General features: G+C 42.5%; 1 protein-coding gene across 1 annotated transcript; it reads left to right on the top strand.

Moving 5' to 3' along the window:
- The first annotated feature begins 11829 nt into the window (after window positions 1–11829).
- Window positions 11830–12789, top strand: LOC107306300 (tubulin polymerization-promoting protein family member 2-like). Its single transcript, XM_015849382.3, has 3 exons — window positions 11830–12085; window positions 12244–12397; window positions 12527–12789. The coding sequence occupies exons 1-3, from the start codon at window positions 11916–11918 to the stop codon at window positions 12707–12709; spliced, it is 507 nt and encodes a 168-aa protein (XP_015704868.1). The 5' UTR covers window positions 11830–11915; the 3' UTR covers window positions 12710–12789.
- Window positions 12790–16960: the final 4171 nt, after the last annotated feature.

Genomic DNA, 16960 nt, shown 5'->3' with positions numbered 1-16960 from the left:
TCATTCAGAGGAGCTTCATCCATGCATGTTTTGCAAATTTACAAACAATGAAAAATTTGGTGGCTGCATTTCTGATTTCTCATCTTAGTAAACAAAACCTGCCTTTCCCATTGCTGCTCAGCAGAAGTAAACAATATTCCCTGGCCCAAAAATGTAGCTTTCCTCTAACTCTTCGTATCATTTAGCTCATGATAATTCATAACATGAGTTAGAGATCTCCAATTAAAGTGATATCAAATGCTAATCACAATGAGGTTCTTGATGTCTCTCCCTGCATATAGCTACTCAGGGTGCTGTTATGATGTCCTGTTGGACAAGAGTTACTGGGACAGAACAAGGAAGGTGTTTTGCTGTGCTGTGGAGGAAGTTAATTAGAAAACTTCTGACATTACTGGTGAGCCTAATTAATTTCACGACTTTAGAACAGAGTTTTGTTTATGTCTGGAAAATAGCTGATGACCCCAATAACAAATTATGGATAATTTGATAGAAAACCACTGTAGTTTGTGGTTACATGGCAACAGCACATTTTGCTGACTCTTATGTAAGAATAATGACTATGACTCAGGGAGACAGAGCTGTACAGAATGTCTAAGAAGAATTCTGTATGTCAAGGAGGAAGTCCTGATGATTTCATGGAGTAAAAGAAGAAGATATGGAAGAAGACATTCTTTTTGTTCCCCATTTCCATAAAGCATGACATGTCTAAAGACTACCTTCCTACAGATACTGTTCACAGAATCACAGAATCACCAAGGCTGGAAAAGACCTACAAGATGATCCAATCCAGCCATCCACAAATCACCAATAGTTCTCACTAAACCATGTTCTTCAACACAGCATCCAAATGTTTCTTGAACACCTTCAGGGCTGGTGACTCCACCCTCCCTCTGGGCAAACAATTCCATTGCCTGACCACTCTTTCAGAGAAGTAGTATTTCTTAATGTCCAACCTAAATCTCCCCTGGTGCAGCTTGAAGCTACTCCTTCCAGTTCTATCACTAATGACACGAGAGAAGAGGCCAACCCCCAGCTTACAACAACCTCCCTTCAGGCAGTTATAGAGAGCAATGAGGTCTCCCCTGAGCCTCCTCTTCTCCAGGCTGAACATTCCCATCTCCTTCAGCCATTCCTCATACGGCCTGTGCTCCAGACCCCTCACCAGCTTTGTTGACCTCCTTTGAACATGTACCAGGGCCTCAATGTCTTTCTTGCAGTGAGGGGCCCAAATTGGACACAGGACTCAAGATGTGGCCTCACCAGAGCTGAGTACAGGGGGACCAAACTTGCTTGCTTGACATATATTTAAACTCTATCATAACATACTAATGGGCTACATTCTTTATATTTTATTCTCAGTGGATTTATGAATATATAGTTCCAGTTGGAGACATTATGGACATAGACATACATGTACTCAAAGATAATGTTTCAGTCACCTCTCTGCCCTTTGTGCAGATGTATTTAAAAAACAATCTTTCCACCTGGTGTTGAGGTAGTTATAGATAGGACTGAATTAGTAAGGCAGATAGATAGATAGATATAAGCTGATGTCCTGGTTGAATCATTTGTTGGAACTGGGGGTTGCAGATAATCCTTGGGGATACATATGCAAAGCCATGAAGGGGAAGAGCAATGTGAAGAAAGATTTTGTATTTTTTAGAGCTCTGTACTATGATACTTGTCCCAGAGATCAGACTCACTTTGGAACTACTGGCTGAATGTAGTACAGAAGCCATCCGGACACTGATATGTGAGCTTTACATTGTAGCTTCTACCTTACTACACAGTTAATAAACTTTGCAAATTGCCACAATAAATGGTGTATTACATCTGGTTTAGCATCAGTCTTCTGCTAAGAGCATCTGGCAGAGTTTTCCAAGGATTTGTAAATGCTGGGAGATCCCACTGTGGATTTTGAGCATTGCTCTGCTGACCAGCCATGTCTGGTATGGATTCAGACAGCACAGTGCTGAGGAACAGAACCTTTTGGGTACATGCTACCCCAGCCTCTGAGGCATATAGTGGGTAGTGGGTGGAAGGTCTGAGACTCTTCTTGCTTCTCTGAGGTCAAATGTGAACTTCCTGATGTCTCAAATGGCCATACAGGGGCCAGAAAGGGAAAATGAAGATAAGATCTTGCCCACATTGGAGAGGACTTAATACAGTCTTTCAGAGGACCAGTATTAATAAAACACAGGAGTTTTATTTTTATTTTTACATTTATAAAGTAGTTCCTTTAAGCTGTGTTGACAGTTACAAACCTTTCACCAGATGGAACCTGTATCTAGAGTTTTTGCCATCACAAGCATGTTATGCATGGAATGAGAAAGAAATCACGTCTGTGCTGGCAGTACCTCTCAACAATGGTTATGAGCGCCTGTATCATACAGACATAGGAGATGAATAATAAGCCTTAAGTTACACCCTACTTCAGCTACACTCGGAGGCTGAAGAACAATGAAGTGGAATACATTGCTTGGGAAAGGTTCTCAGAACTATGGGATGCTGGATAATTACTCAGTTCTTTGGGAAAGTAATAGCATCATGTCCTAGAGAAGAGAAACAACGGCACATAGCTTTCTGAAAAATAGTCTACTAGTTCTCTGTTTTTTTCTCCTTTCAGTCCAGGAAAAAACTTATACTGTGCAGATGATAAAAATGTTGCATTTACTATTTCAAAAGATGAAAAGTCAGTTCTTGCAAAACACTTGAAGGATTGCTCAATAGAACAGACCTTGTACTATAAATGATCTGCTCATGAATGTAAATTTATACATGTGCTTCTGTGTTTCTACAGATAAGATCTTTATGGCACATTGCATCAAACTTTCCCTCTGTTAGTGAAGCTATGAGACAACTTCTGCTACCAGTCTTTGGCAAGCAGAGTGTCAAGCTGCCTTGCAACCTTAGCCTAAATGTTTGTGACAGACAGAACTTTGATCTACAAAATTTGGAATATTCAGGCTTATTTGTGCACGCACTCTCTGCTTGGGGTTTCTCATGACCCTTCTCACCAAAATCCATAGATTTTGTGTTATTTTGTGGGTTTTTAGAGTTAGCTGAAAACTGGCTCTGCTCCCTTGTCCTTCTTTCTGGTTTTATGAGTCAAGTACTGTCAAAGTGAGCTGTGAAACTGAGCAAGGCAACGCATTCAAAGAAGCAAAACCTGGGCACTGGTATCATGTACGATGGATGGCAGCATCCCTCATAGCCCCAGACTGCTGCTTCTGACAAGGCCAGTGATGTTTGCTTTGCAGGCAGTGGACTTCCCTCTGTTGGAAAGTTAAAATGTACTGCAGTCATACACGCTGCCTCAAGCATCTGTTTCCATTGACTTGCACTGCTTGAGAACTGTAGACTGTAAAAAACAGGTGTCAGCTCTTCCTAAGCAGGCTGAAAAACACCACTATTTCTTAGAAAAATACCACTATTTCTTAAAGTTAAATATTAGTCATTTTATTAGCTGTAAATCTAGAAAATGAGTGCTCCCTCTTTCCTGCTTCTCAATATCTGTAAGCCTAAAAGAAACGGTGTCTTGGGGTGTGCTAGCAGTTTGCTTGTTTTAGAAGAATCACTGATCACAGCAGGTTTTCACATTTTCTAGTAGCAGCACAGCGAAGCAAAAAATGGAAGAAATGAGAACTGGGAAAATATATGATAGACTTCCCTATCCTGACAGACATGGCCCTGTGCAGCAGACTAAGGTAAGGAGGGGGTTTCAACTCCCCCTGAATCCCAGCTCTGGGGTTGTGGGTTAGAATGCCACAATGGGCTAGAGCAACGTTATGAGGGAGATGCCCCCATGATCAAGAACTCTAGCTACCCATACCCCTTGGGAATGGTTGAAGGAATGATTGGATTTTGGATCCAATAATGCGGGCAATAATTGGAGTAGCTACGGTGCAAGGGCAAGAGGATTGGATGGACCTGTTCATAATGTCAAACCTGGAGATCATGCATATGTCAAATCCTTTTCAGATTTACCACTCGAGCCCAAGTGGGAAGGATCGTTTTTGGTAATATTAACATCATAGACAGTGATCTAGGTGAAAGAACAGGTGGATTCATCATCGAGAAGTCAAGAAGACAACGAAACCACTGTGGACTGTTGAAGAACCACTTGAACTTACGCTTAAGAAGTCAAAGTATATATTTAATTTTCCTTGGTATACTTGTATGCTGTATGCTACCTTGTTTTATGTGGATGTATAGACAATCAGCGCATAGCTAATAAAAGAATAATCTAGCAAAAGATTTTGCCAGGACATAGGAAAGGGAACTGAATAAAGGGTCAGTCTGTTATACTGAAATTGCAAGAGTAGTTGAGCATGAACAATGGGAATAATATGGGGTCATTAGTTAGGGGTGGAGTTTGAGGCATAGAATAGGTGTGGAATATTGTAATGAATTCCTAGAATTAACTGTAATTACCACTCCTAGTACCATGAATATGCATGTATTCCCTCTAAAAATAGGGATGTTTTCCTGCTTTTGGTGTGCAGGCTAGGAAGGAATTATCCCCCCCGGCACCCAGCTGACCAAATAAAATGTACCTGCTCTACAACTACCTTGTGGTAGTAGATCTTGTTCTGAAAGTCACTCCCAGGAGCAGCCATTGCCTTGAAAATGTTTCAAATTGATATTTCTTGTACCTCCTCCCCATACAGAACGCTTTCATGTGTTGTGGAAAATTATCAGCATCAACATACGTGCTCATACAGTAAGCACACTCAAAGACTGTAACTTTTCAGATGGAATTCTGTGTTGGAGTTGAAGAACTGCCAAGACTTTTTCATTTAGAGGGGTGTTATTAGAACAACATGAAAACATCCCCACTTGTTTCAACAAGCCAAAATAAAATCACTTATTCCTAGACAATTGCATCAAATCAAGTTTCATGTAAACGTAGTATTGCCTGTGAAGGAAGCTAATATAATGTAGCCAAAACAGAACAAGAAAACACATTAGGAGCAAAATTAGTTCTTAATATAGTTTCAGTGGAATCAGCAGAGGTTGAATACAATTCACATTCTTATATTGATAATATGAAAATTACATTTCTTAAGAATATTACTTATCACTTTTAATAAAGCAATTATTATATGCCATATTTCCTAACAAGTTAACTAAGATCTTGCAAAAGCTTTAGTCTAAGAGGTGGGGTTTTCTTTGAAGTCTTGCAATACCTTCAGCAAAGTGGCACACCTGTTCAGCACTCAAACATTTTCATGCGATACCATGTGCCATAGTCCACTCTCACTGATGATGAGAAATGTAATAGGAAAGCAGAATGCCAAAACACCTTTTTCTTCTGCTCTGTAAGGATTTATCATGCAGCTAGAAAATACTAGCTATAGGCATCGCACCTTCAGAAAATATTTCCCTTTTTTTTCCTCAAACACGTAAGTATTGATTGGATTGTAATAGAGAACAGAAATAATTCTGAATCATGAGAACAGCTTTTCTATATTGTGAGAACAGCCTTTTGTGTAACTTGAGCAGATACAAACTGAAGGATGGAAGTTTGTGTAAATGTAAGCTCAAGAACAGAGTGTGGAGGAGACTACAGACATCTTGTCAAGTGATGTAAAGAAAGTAAAATATATGTCCTGTTGTTGAAGATAAGATGGCAAAACAGATGCCTCAGCTCAACATAACATCAGTGGGAAATGGTTTGGGCTACTTCCCTTAAAAGGTTGGAGATTTAAGCAAGAATGCATCCCATGACCACCAGAGATGTTATTTCTGCCCATGTCCTTGGAATGTAATGAATATGTATACTCTATGCCTTTAAATGGTTAGTCACTGCTTCTTTCTGTGTGCATGTTTGGTGGGAGAATCCTCCCATGCACAAAAAAGAAAAAGAAAAAGAAAAGGAAAAAGAAAAAGAAAAAGAAAAAGAAAAAGAAAAAGAAAAAGAAAAAGAAAAAGAAAAAGAAAAAGAAAAAGAAAAAGAAAAAGAAAAAGAAAAAGAAAAAGAAAAAGAAAAAGAAAAAGATAGTTGTCAGCATTGACAAGAATAACTATCTGAAGAATTTTGTTGTAATACACTGACTTCTATCCAAGAGCAACATGTATTTATCCTAGTCAAATTATTTTGGGTGAGAATGGTTATTATTTCAATATTCCTTTAAAAAATAACAACTTTAACATAAAGCTCCTGTTCCCAAAATGAAGTTACATGCTCTTATCAGAATGCATTGAATTGGCTGTAGCATTTTACTTTCCTGTGTCACTGATGTCTTTAAAAGGCTTTTTCCTGTTCTGGTTGTTGTTGTTGTTGTGACTTCATATTCTCGAAATAACCAGAACTAACTGTGGAAAAAAATACTCTCAAATTTTCATGAAAAAGGCTTATTTTTGTTGTCTACAACTACTCAATCTGAAGCAACAAACTTCTTGAAGAATGGAGAATAATTGTTTTTAGATGTTAGCTTTCAAGAACCAGGCCTTCTTGTTCACATGAGGTAGGTTGAGGTAAATAAGTAAAATCACTGCACTACAAGACGACACAGGTTTTCAACTTAGAAAGAAAGCATTACACTTCCACAGCTGACTCTTGTTTTAAAGAAAACTTTATTCTTCATCTACTCAGAGACCAAAAAAGAGACAATTTGACTGTGGAAGAACATGATCTCAAATTAGACTGAGAGGGCCTGTAGAATAGGTACAGTTTCATATGTAAATTCTGATCTACCTTCATCTTCTCTCTTTTGGAGTTTTTTTGGTCTAGATATAATAAGAGCAGCTCATTTTGATCGATTTAGAATGTTTTGTTCAGTAACTGGAATTTCATAGAATCACATGATTCATAGAATCATGAGGTTGGAATGGTCTTACAGCAACCATCTAGTCCCCTGTCAGTATTACTACCCACTAAGCTACTACTACCCTCAAACCATATCTCAGACCACCTCATCCAGAAACCCCTTGAATACCACTAGGGAGAGTGACTCCACCACCTCCCTGGGCAGGCCATTCCAGTGCATGACCACTCTCTGAGAGAAAAAGTTTTTCCTTTTCTCCAGGCACAACTTGTGGTCATTTCCTCAAGTCTTCTTTGATGCCTGGGGGAACAGGCCGACTCCCTCCTCATCACAAGCTCCCTTCAGGAATTTGTAAAGTGTGATGAGGCTCTTGTGCCTTTAAGATTTCCATCTTGAGGAGAGTCCAGGCTTCCATTTACCCTTCAGGAGTGGCTACCAAGAGTCCCCTGCAATAAGTGTCCTGAACAGGTCAAAGTCTAACCTCTGGAAGTTAGCTTTACTGCTACAGCAGTCTTTATTCAAACAGTTTCTCTGATTACAGCATTGAAAGGGAAGTCTTATGCTATACACAGTTTTATATGAAAAAGGAGGTTTATGTGATTATGGAAATAGTTCATAAAATCTAGCAGACAAAGAGTAATTTAGAATTCATTTATTCATAACAGCAGAAGTTAATATTCTTCTTGCCTACAAAAGAGTTTCAGACACTAATCTTTTCTCCTGGATTTCTGCTATTTATCAGGGCAAATTTGGTTTTCTTCAGTTTTACATATGTACAAATTCCCTAACTTTTTTTTTTTTGTTTTCTTCTTCTTCTGACATTTTTTTTTTTGTTTCGCCTCAGGAACTGGAACACAAGATTAGAAATAAACATACTTCTCTTAAGTATATTACTACATAGAAACTATTACATGCAAATATATTATTATTAAATACTAAATGTGTTAAAATATGGCAAGCTCTGATAATCTTCATATAAGCTCCCTCTGTCCACAAGGCATGTGACTGGTGAGGGCTTTATCCTTCAGGTCAGGCAGGGTTGGATGAGACCACCTGTTCAGCCCATACAAGCCCACCTGTGTGTGCCTCACCTTTCAAGGGAGCCTCTGCAGTTTTGGAAACCTATCTGGTTTGAGCTGCTTTTGTTTAGAGTTTTGTTGAGCTTATGGCTAAAGAGCATTGCCTCAGTAACTTTAAGGAAAGTGACCTTTTGGTCAGCACTGTCACCCAGAAACTGGGAGCAACAGAAACAAAGAAGCAGCCGTGATCAGAGCAGATTTGAAGTGGTTCTGAGTTACAGACCAAAAAATGGTGAATTCTTGACATTCCTGACCTTGAAATTTATGGGTCTTTGGCTACTCACTCTGTCAGAGTATTGCCTTCTTTCTGAATGTATCAGCTTTATCTAATCACCTTAAACAAGCTATATATTTCTCAGTTTAAAAAAAATAACCACATACTGCAATTAAAAGGGAAAAAAAACCAACAAATTTCAATTCCAAATATCTGCTTTGCTAAATGAAAGATAAGCCTTGCCAAACTGTATGAAAAAAACTTCCCACAAACATGTACATCAATCCCACACCTCCTCATCACTGTGATTCATCTCCCACCTCATTTATTCTGTACTTTCCTTATATAGGCAGCAACACTGCTCCAAAACAGGCAACGTTCAATAAGGAAAGATAAAACAATTAACTGACATGAATACCATTTGTCTAAGATGGCTACAAACTCTCAGGAAGGATAGGCAAGGAAGGAGGGGTAGCAGTGTGGCTCTCTATGCACTGTAAGAGTGTTTTGAAGTTACTGAGCTTGTGGCAGGGGATGATAAGGCTGAATCGCTATGGGTTAAGATCAGGGGAAGGGCTGACAAGGCAGACATCCTGGTGGGCATTTGCTATAGACCACCAAAGCAGGATAAAGAGACAGATGAGGTGTTCTATGAGCAGCCGGAGGAAGCTGCACAATTGCCAGCCCTTGTCTTCATGGGGGATTTCAACTTCACCGACATATGCTGGGAATACAACTGTACAGGAAACTGTTGATCACAGCCTAAACCTCTGATTAGCCATCTGAGACAAGCGATGAGTCAGCTGCAGAGGCACAGGTGAAGGCAATTCAACTGTGCTCCCAGAAGGGGAGGAGATTGGCTCCACCGCTCCCAGATCTCATTTGAAGGCTGACCACAACCAAGGCAGGATCTCTTTCTGGAGAATGTTCTTGTGTGGAGTTTTGCAGTAAGCCTCAACATTGGTGTGCATCTATCCTTACAGTGTGCCTCAACATTGGTGAGTATTTGTTGTTTATCTTTTCTACTACATAACCTCTGGTTATCCATCAACTTTACAGTTGTAGAATTACAACTGCAAAACAACACAGTGCAAAAGAAGCAGTCTAGGAGGTTTCTCAAGTGTACTGGAGATACTTTTCTAATGCAAGAAAAAGAGAATCTACTTCCTGTGGAAGAAGGGATGGGCAACTCAGAAAGAGTACAGAGAACTCATTAAGGTGTATAGAGAGAGAATCAGAAAGGCAAAAGCCCAGCTTGAAGTCAGCCTGGCCACTGGGGTGAAAAGGAACAAGAAACTCTTTCACAAACATATCAGTAGTAAGAGGAGGACTAAGGAGAATCTCCATTCTTTACTGGATGACACTGGGAATGTGATGACTGAGGATAAGGAAAAGGCAGAGGTTTTGAATGCCTTCTTTACATCTGTCTTTAAAGATCAGACCAGTTACCATAGAATCATAGAATAGAATCACAGAATCACAAGGTTGGAAAGGACCTACAGGATCATCTAGTCCAACTGTCCTCCCTTTACTGTAGCTACAACAAACCACTAAACTATATCTCCTAGTGCCTCCTCCAAGAGGCCTCTTGAACGCTGCCAGGGATGGTGACTCCACCACCTCCCTGGGCAGCCATTCCAGTGCCTGACCACTTTCTGAGTGGAAAAGTTCCTTCTTATGTTTAATCTAAACCTCCTCTGGTACAATTTGTGGCTATTTCCTCGGGTCCTGTTCATTGCCTGGGAGAAGAGGCCAAGCCCCTCCTCATCACAGCCTCCCTTCAGAAAGTTGTAGAGTGCAATGAGGTCTCTACTGAGCCTTCTCCAGGCTAAACAATCCCAGCTCCCTCAGCTGCTCCTCATAAGACTTGTGCTCCAGACCCCTCACCAGTTTCATTGCCCTTCTCTGGACACATTCCAGGGCCTTGATGTCTTTCTTGTAGTGAGGAGCCCAAAACTGAACAGAATACTTGAGATGTGGCCTCACCAGTGCTGAGTACAAGGGAATGATTATCTCTCTGCTTCTACTGGTCATGCTATTTCTTATTCAGTCCAGGATGCCATTAGTCCTCTTGAACATGTAGGCACACTGTCGGTTCATGTTCAGCCAAGCACTGACCAACACTCCCAGATCCCTTTCCTCTTCACAGTGATCCAGCCACTCAACCCCAAGCATATAGCGCTGCATGGGGTTGTTGTGGCCAAAGTGCAGAACCCAGAACATGGCCTTGTTGAGCCTCATCCCATTCACCTCAGCCCAGTGATCCAGCCTACCCAGATCCCTCTGAAGGGCCTCCCTACCCTCAGGCTGGGCTGAAGCCAATGGGATGAGGTTCAACAAGACCAAATGCCATGTCCTGCACTTTGGCCACAACAACCCCAGGCAGTGCTACAGGCTTGGGGTGGAGTGGCTGGAAGACTGTGTAGAGGAAATGGACCAGGGGGTATTGATTGATGCTCAACTGAACATGAGCTCATAGTGTGCCCAGATGGCCAAGAAAGCCAATGGCATCCTGGCTTGCATCAGAAACAGTGTTGGCAGCAGGAACAGGGCAGTGATGGTCCCCCTGTACTCAGCTCTGGTGAGGCCACATCTTGAGTCCTGTGTCCAATTTGGGCCCCTCACTGCAAAAAAGACATTGAGGCCCTGGAACATGTTCAAAGGAGAGCAACAAAGCTGGTGAGGGGTCTGGAGCACAGGCCGTATGAGGAGTGGCTGAAGGAGCTGGGAATGTTCAGCCTGGAGGTGGCTCAGGGGAGACCTCATTGCTCTCTATAACTACCTGAAGGGAGGTTGTTGTGAGCTGGAGGTAGGCCTTTACTCTTTTAACTGGTGATAGGACTGGAAGAAATGGCTTCAAGCTGCACCAGGGGAGATTTAGGCTGGACATAAGGAAATACTACTTCTCTGAAAGAGTGGTCAGGCAATGGAATTGTTTGCCCAGGGAGGTGGTGGAGTCACCGACCCTGGAGGTGTTTGAGAAACATCTGGATGATGTGTTGAGGGACAGTGAGTTTAGTGAGAACTATTGGTGGTGGGTGGATGGTTGGACTGGATCATCTTGTAGGTCTTTTCCAACAGAATCTTGGTGATTCTGTGATTCATTGACTGATTGATTGATGATTGACTGACTGGATGCCTACAAGCAATCTTGAGACCAGGAGATCTGGGTGAAGCTTGTGGCTTTAGCAGTGGCTGGACATTTTAAAAGGACTTGAGCGCATCTTCCTAGCAGCAGGAGTTGATTGTCCATGTTGCATCAGGCTGATTTACAGTTTGAGCAATGGCTTTTATTCCCTCAAAGATCCCTAATACCCAGTTGTAGTGGTCTAAGTTAATCAGAAGTAGAAAATTTACAGGGGTCAGGAGGAGGACAACCTCGTTCAGAGAGTTGTTCAGATGACAAGCTATGATGGGAAAGATGTGAACAGTTTGGTAACTACTTGAAAGAAGATGTGCAATATGTAGGCAATTATCTGGGGTCTGGAAGATAAATCTAGTCCTTTTATCATCTGCAAATGCACACATTTCTTCTTGAAGCCAAATGAAACTTTTATTTCCATGAGGTTCAGAAGCTTTGGCTGTCCCATTACTTCATGTGCAGAAGTGATTAGTTGAGCCCAAATTCACACTTTCAACCTTCCTTTGCATCCCTTGGAGAGATTCCAAATGGATCCAGCCTGTTCTGGTTTGGTGCCCACTGTGTTGGTGCTGTGTTGGTGCCTTGGCAGTGCCATGGTAACACAATGCCCATTGGTGATGTCACTTGTTCTGAAGACCAGCTGCAGTTGGGACACAGAGATCAGTCCAGCAGCACCTTCCCTGTGAACTCCTTCTCTCCACAGCATCAAGATGTCTGCACTAGAAGAATCTTTCCGTAAATTTGCAGTATATGGTGACACAGCTTCCACGGGCAACAGAATGACAGGGAAGAACTTCTTCAAGATGTGCAAAGAGTGTGGGGTGATGGATGGAAAAGCTGTGACCAGCACTGACATTGACATCGTATTCAACAAAATCAAGTAAGTGAGGCAGTGTGGTGTTGTGGGTAAGGGAAATGGTATGGAGCAGCCAGGAACTCAATCAAGGTGCAGCCATGGGGTCTTCCCTTCCCACTTCCACCCTGCTTTCCTCCAGGTAACTTTTTTAGTAACCTTCCTCTTCTTTTGTCTGGCCATAGGATGAGGGGTTCCCGCACCATCAATTTTCTTGAGTTCCAGCTGGCCATGAAGGAGATCTGTGTAAAGCGTTTCAAGGGCAAATCACCAGAGGAAGCCCTGCAAGCTGTGTTTGGCCTCATTGAGGGGAAGAAGCCAAGCAATGTGGGCACCACAGTGAGTAGGAATTTCTTTATCCACTGTGCATCCGGAGTCGCCATGGGCCTCTACATCCCAAGGGTTATAATTGCGCCCAGGGGCAAGCCAGTCTGAGTCTGCTCCTAATTCTGCTCTCCTTTCTTGCAGAAAGCTACCAAGTTAGGTGGGGTCGACAGGCTGACAGACACCAGCAAATACACCGGCAGTCACAAATTGCGCTTTGATGAGAGTGGCAAAGGGAAAGGACTTGCCGGTCGTAAGGACCTGAAAGTCCACAGTGGCTACGTTGGTGCCTACAAGGGGGCCGGCACTTACGACAAGACACACTAAGACTGATGCTGCTCACGGAAACAAGGATCTTATTTCTCTAATACATGGAAGGAGAGGCAAATAAAATCTCGTACAACTGACCTTCTGTGTATACTGCCAATCTGTAATAGGATGGGAACGGCTGGGCTACACACAGGATGATCAGCAGTGCCTGACCACAGCCCAAAGATCACTCTTGCTGTGCATACGATTTGATACAGGCCATCCCCTGGAGAGGGTAGGAGTCCCAGTAACACTGCTTTTGCCACTCCTGTTCCCTCAGGTTAAGCCTCCTCACCCATTCATTTCAATTGGCATGGTCATTCATAGCTATTTCCCCTGCTTCAAGATGCTGGCCGCTGGGAAGGTCTGTGATCAAGAGGAAAGTGAATGAAGAGTTATGTCTGACTCTCATCTCCTACTCTGCTCTCATGTTCTCTCTGAGGAAGAGGGTAGGAGTGGCATCCAGTGGAAAGCCAAGGTGTTTTCCACAAGTGTTTGTAAATTACTTTTTTTTTTTCTCTTAGAACAAGAACCAATCATTAAAAGTTTAAATAGGGAATAAAATATGTTCTGTGAGGTTTGGATTCAAGACTGCTTGTTTGTTTTCTTTCCTACATGTGGCAATAGTGGAAGTGTTTGCAGAAAAATGGATAGAATAGCATTAAAATACAAGCAAAAAATTAAGGCCCTAAGCCACATCCTTTGCTGACTTTTTATAACTCAGATAAAACACTTTAATTGCTGCCCTCAGAAAGCTGGCTTAGTACAGCTTGTCCTCTGCAGCAGTTTAAGTGAAGTACATGTAAATTGTTAGCAGGGCATTGTCTACAAAAGAAAAGCTAATACAGTCCATGAAACAAAGGCGGGACATTCTCTGCTCTGCTTCCAGCGGCATCATGTTCTTTATTTTAATGTAGTCAGCAGGTAATTGCAACAGTTATTAAATACTACGGAGCTGTGATTATTTTCTGACACACTCTTATCAGTTCCTGGAGTGCTTCTATTCATCTCACTGACCTTTAACTGCGGTGGTAAAAACATGTCTGAGTCTGCAGCACTGTCTGACTGCCCCTCGCCTGGACACAGCTCTTCAGTGCCTTTTCCTGTAGTCTCTTGATCTTTCCAGGATGGTTGCCTTCCTGGTTTTTGGGGAGCACAGCTAATATGCTTTATAGTGGAATACAAAACTTGGGTTTGAGGTTCTTCAGTACTTTCCAGCCCCATCCCCACCCCTTACAAAGGCTTACTAACACATGATGGGCAGCAAGCACCTGGCATCAAGCAGAAAGCAGCACTGGATCCACCAGTCCTTCAGGTTGCTAACACCCAGACAGGTGTTAGCAGCTCAGGCAGATGATGCAGGCAGCAGCAGTCTCACAGCCATACCAGTTTCCAGTCTTTGTGTGGTGCTGGGTGCCTCCATTCCTCCTTGCCGCACTTTAAACAGCTCAGGACGTTTACATTTTGCAGAGGGTGACAAAGCTTGTCCTCAAAACCCAAGCAAACTTCCTTACACTTCTTTGTTAAGGCCTCAGCTTCCTTGTAATTAAATCAGACAAGAAATAGCCTACATAAAATTCTGCCAATGCATACAGGAATGTGTTGTACTAGGTTTTCTAGTTGTTTTTTAGGGTTTGTTTTAATATAGCTGGCACAGAAAAAGCTGTGTGAACCTAGGGAACAAACCAAGAGTGTTGTACTCGTGCTTGTGTACTCTGAGTTCCGTGAGGTCTGGTTTGCGTTAACAGGGTACAGTGTGACACTGGAGAGTGAACTTCTGAGACATGATTCAATCTGTACTCCATCCTGTAATCTAACTTGTGCAGCACTTCAGCTCCAGCAAAAATCCCTGGCTTGTCCTGCCTACTTCCTATGGGCAGAAACCACAAAATGATGAGGAATGCCATGCTTGCTCCTTCTAGTAGCTACAGAGCAGGAAGTCACAGTTGACTAAGGCTTTCGCAGTGCTGCCTGCCCCCTGATCCTAGTGGAGGCAAGGATGGCTGCTATGCTCCTCTGCTGCTAGAAGAGCTGTACAGATACAACCTGCTGGATTTGGGGAATCTGGTGGGAACTGTGGAAACCTTACTGAAATAGAACAGTACTCATCTATAAGTTTATACTGAACTATGGCTAGATCTCTCATGGAAAAGCAGAGAAGCACTGGCTTCAAAATATGCATCTGATGAGGAAAGAATATCTGGAACTTACGTGCTGTCAATTTACAACCACGTTAAAGCAAGCAGGGCAAAATACACCTGAATCCCACTCCTTGAAAAGTGCAGAGAGCACATAACTGTGGTGTATCTCTTCACATCCCTCCTGTCCCTTGATCCCAGCCTCTCCTATGCAGTTTTCTTGCTGTCTTCCAGAAATATGACTCTCAAACGAGCTCAGTTATTCTTTGCCAGCTGGTCATTGCTTCAGCATACTGGAACATGTTGCCTGATATGCCAGGCAGATAGAAATCATGGGACTAACAAAATCTGGCCACAAAGGTCTGAAGGTACAGCTTTATGACTGAGTAGCAAGGGGAGGCAGTAGCACAGGAAGTCATCTAAAACAGGTACAAGGAGAAGATAGGACAGCATAGATGTATATGTGTATAATGGTTTTAGAAAACAAAAGTCTTCAAGCTTTTCTTTTTGGAAATGGTGCAGGATGATTGCAGGATCCATGCAGGATGCAGCGAGCAGAGTGATGCTCACACTGCAGCATTATGCTTTTGCACAGCTGCTTCATTGTTGCAACAGCAGAACTGGGGAACCGAACACCTAGGTCTGACACAAGGCGGTACATGGCATGTCAGGCAGGCAGCTCTATGTCTGGCAATGGGACATGCCCAAAATAGGTACTCAGATTCAGCTATGGAAGGCATCTAGGTGTAACCAGCTCTTGCCCTACCAGCTCAAGGCATCTGCAGTGGTAGACAGACACAGGGAGTTAATGGTCTGTGTACCTTTACGCAGACCATCCAAGTGATATTTAAAATCAAAGTCATGAATATTAATGAACAATGTGTAATGCTTTCCCTCTTTTTCCCTGCTTCTCTGATTGAGCACACCTCAGGAAACAGTGGTTAGATTTGGTGCAGAATTAATGATAGGCTGAGAAAGCTAGTGGGTATTTGCCTCAACTGACATGTCCTTGCTGCATGCCCCACTCATATTCATCCCCTCCTTTTCCAGCTCTGAGGCTGGCTGCAGACTTCAGGGTATCAAGGCAGGCTGTGTACCCACTGACTGCCTGCAGTTGCAGCAGGAGAGCTCAGTGCTGAGCCTGGCAGCTCCCCAGCAGCACTGGTTCCACCTGCAGCAATGGCCAGGACCAAACATGTCATGCCATAGCTTTGCATTGCACCACTCTGTGCAGCATTGGCAAAGTCCTGGGGTCTGGGTCACAGCGAGTATGAGGTGGCTCTTTTCCTTCCAAGCTTGGGATTGTTTTGCTTCCCATGCTGTTTCTCTATTTTTCTTCACTGTAGTTGTCAGGAATCATGTGGTTCTTTTTTTTCCTAATCATTTTATGCATGATTTACTACGGTTTTGAAATTTAACACTGCTAATTTTAATTGCTCATGCATCCCTTGTATTCAACACAGCTACAGCATTTTTGCTTAAAAAAAAATAAAATTCTTGTATGGCCTTAGACGATGTTATAATTGATCTTCAGACTGTGTCCATTTAATTCTTGGTAAGTCCTCTGTCAGTTCATGCCACACTCATACCCTTCTACTGCAATTTCCCACTAACAGCACCATGTACAGAGAAAAAATCACAAAGAGCTTCAAAAAGACTTTGCTGACATCCACAACCAACCATTCACAGTATAAATCATTCACAAACGTACTCACCTGAAGCTCTGCTTTGCAGTAAGCTGTAAATAGATTAGTAAGTTCCTCTGTGCTGCACTGACACAGCAAGAACCAGGATGGGACAGACTGCCAGCAATAGTCACCCAAGTGCATCAGCCTAGAAGTGTTCGTGTATTGCCACCTCATGGCAGGGCCATGTACAGCTGATTGTGCATAGGCCCTTCTAGATGCTCACTTTTTTGAACCTGAGGTTCTGGCTACACTGGCTGCAGAAAGGAAAATTATGGATATTTTCCATTATCAAAAATCCCTGTTCTTCACAGTGTTTGAAGCATGCAGAGATTGGTGCAGGGTCTTCAATGCAATTTGGGTGGTTGTGCATGAAAAATGTGTACAGACTCCTGTGCTCTGCAACAACCATACATTCATAGATCTGAGCTCTAAATGACAAAGCT

The sequence above is a fragment of the Coturnix japonica genome, chromosome Z, assembly GCF_054131305.1.
Source record: "Coturnix japonica strain WE chromosome Z, WE-NBRP24, whole genome shotgun sequence".
NCBI lineage: Eukaryota > Metazoa > Chordata > Aves > Galliformes > Phasianidae > Coturnix > Coturnix japonica.
The sequence above is the reverse complement of the archived record's forward strand: the minus strand, read 5'-3'. Positions and strand labels throughout refer to the sequence as shown.

What these genes read in the sequence shown, in the direction of transcription:
- LOC107306300 (XM_015849382.3), top strand. Translation starts at nt 11,916, where the DNA reads ATGTCTGCACTAGAAGAATCTTTCCGTAAATTTGCAGTATATGGTGAC. An exon ending in ATCGTATTCAACAAAATCAA is followed by an intron (nt 12,086 to 12,243) that starts GTAAGTGAGGCA and finishes GTCTGGCCATAG; the next exon opens with GATGAGGGGTTCCCGCACCA. An exon ending in CAAGCAATGTGGGCACCACA is followed by an intron (nt 12,398 to 12,526) that starts GTGAGTAGGAAT and finishes CCTTTCTTGCAG; the next exon opens with AAAGCTACCAAGTTAGGTGG.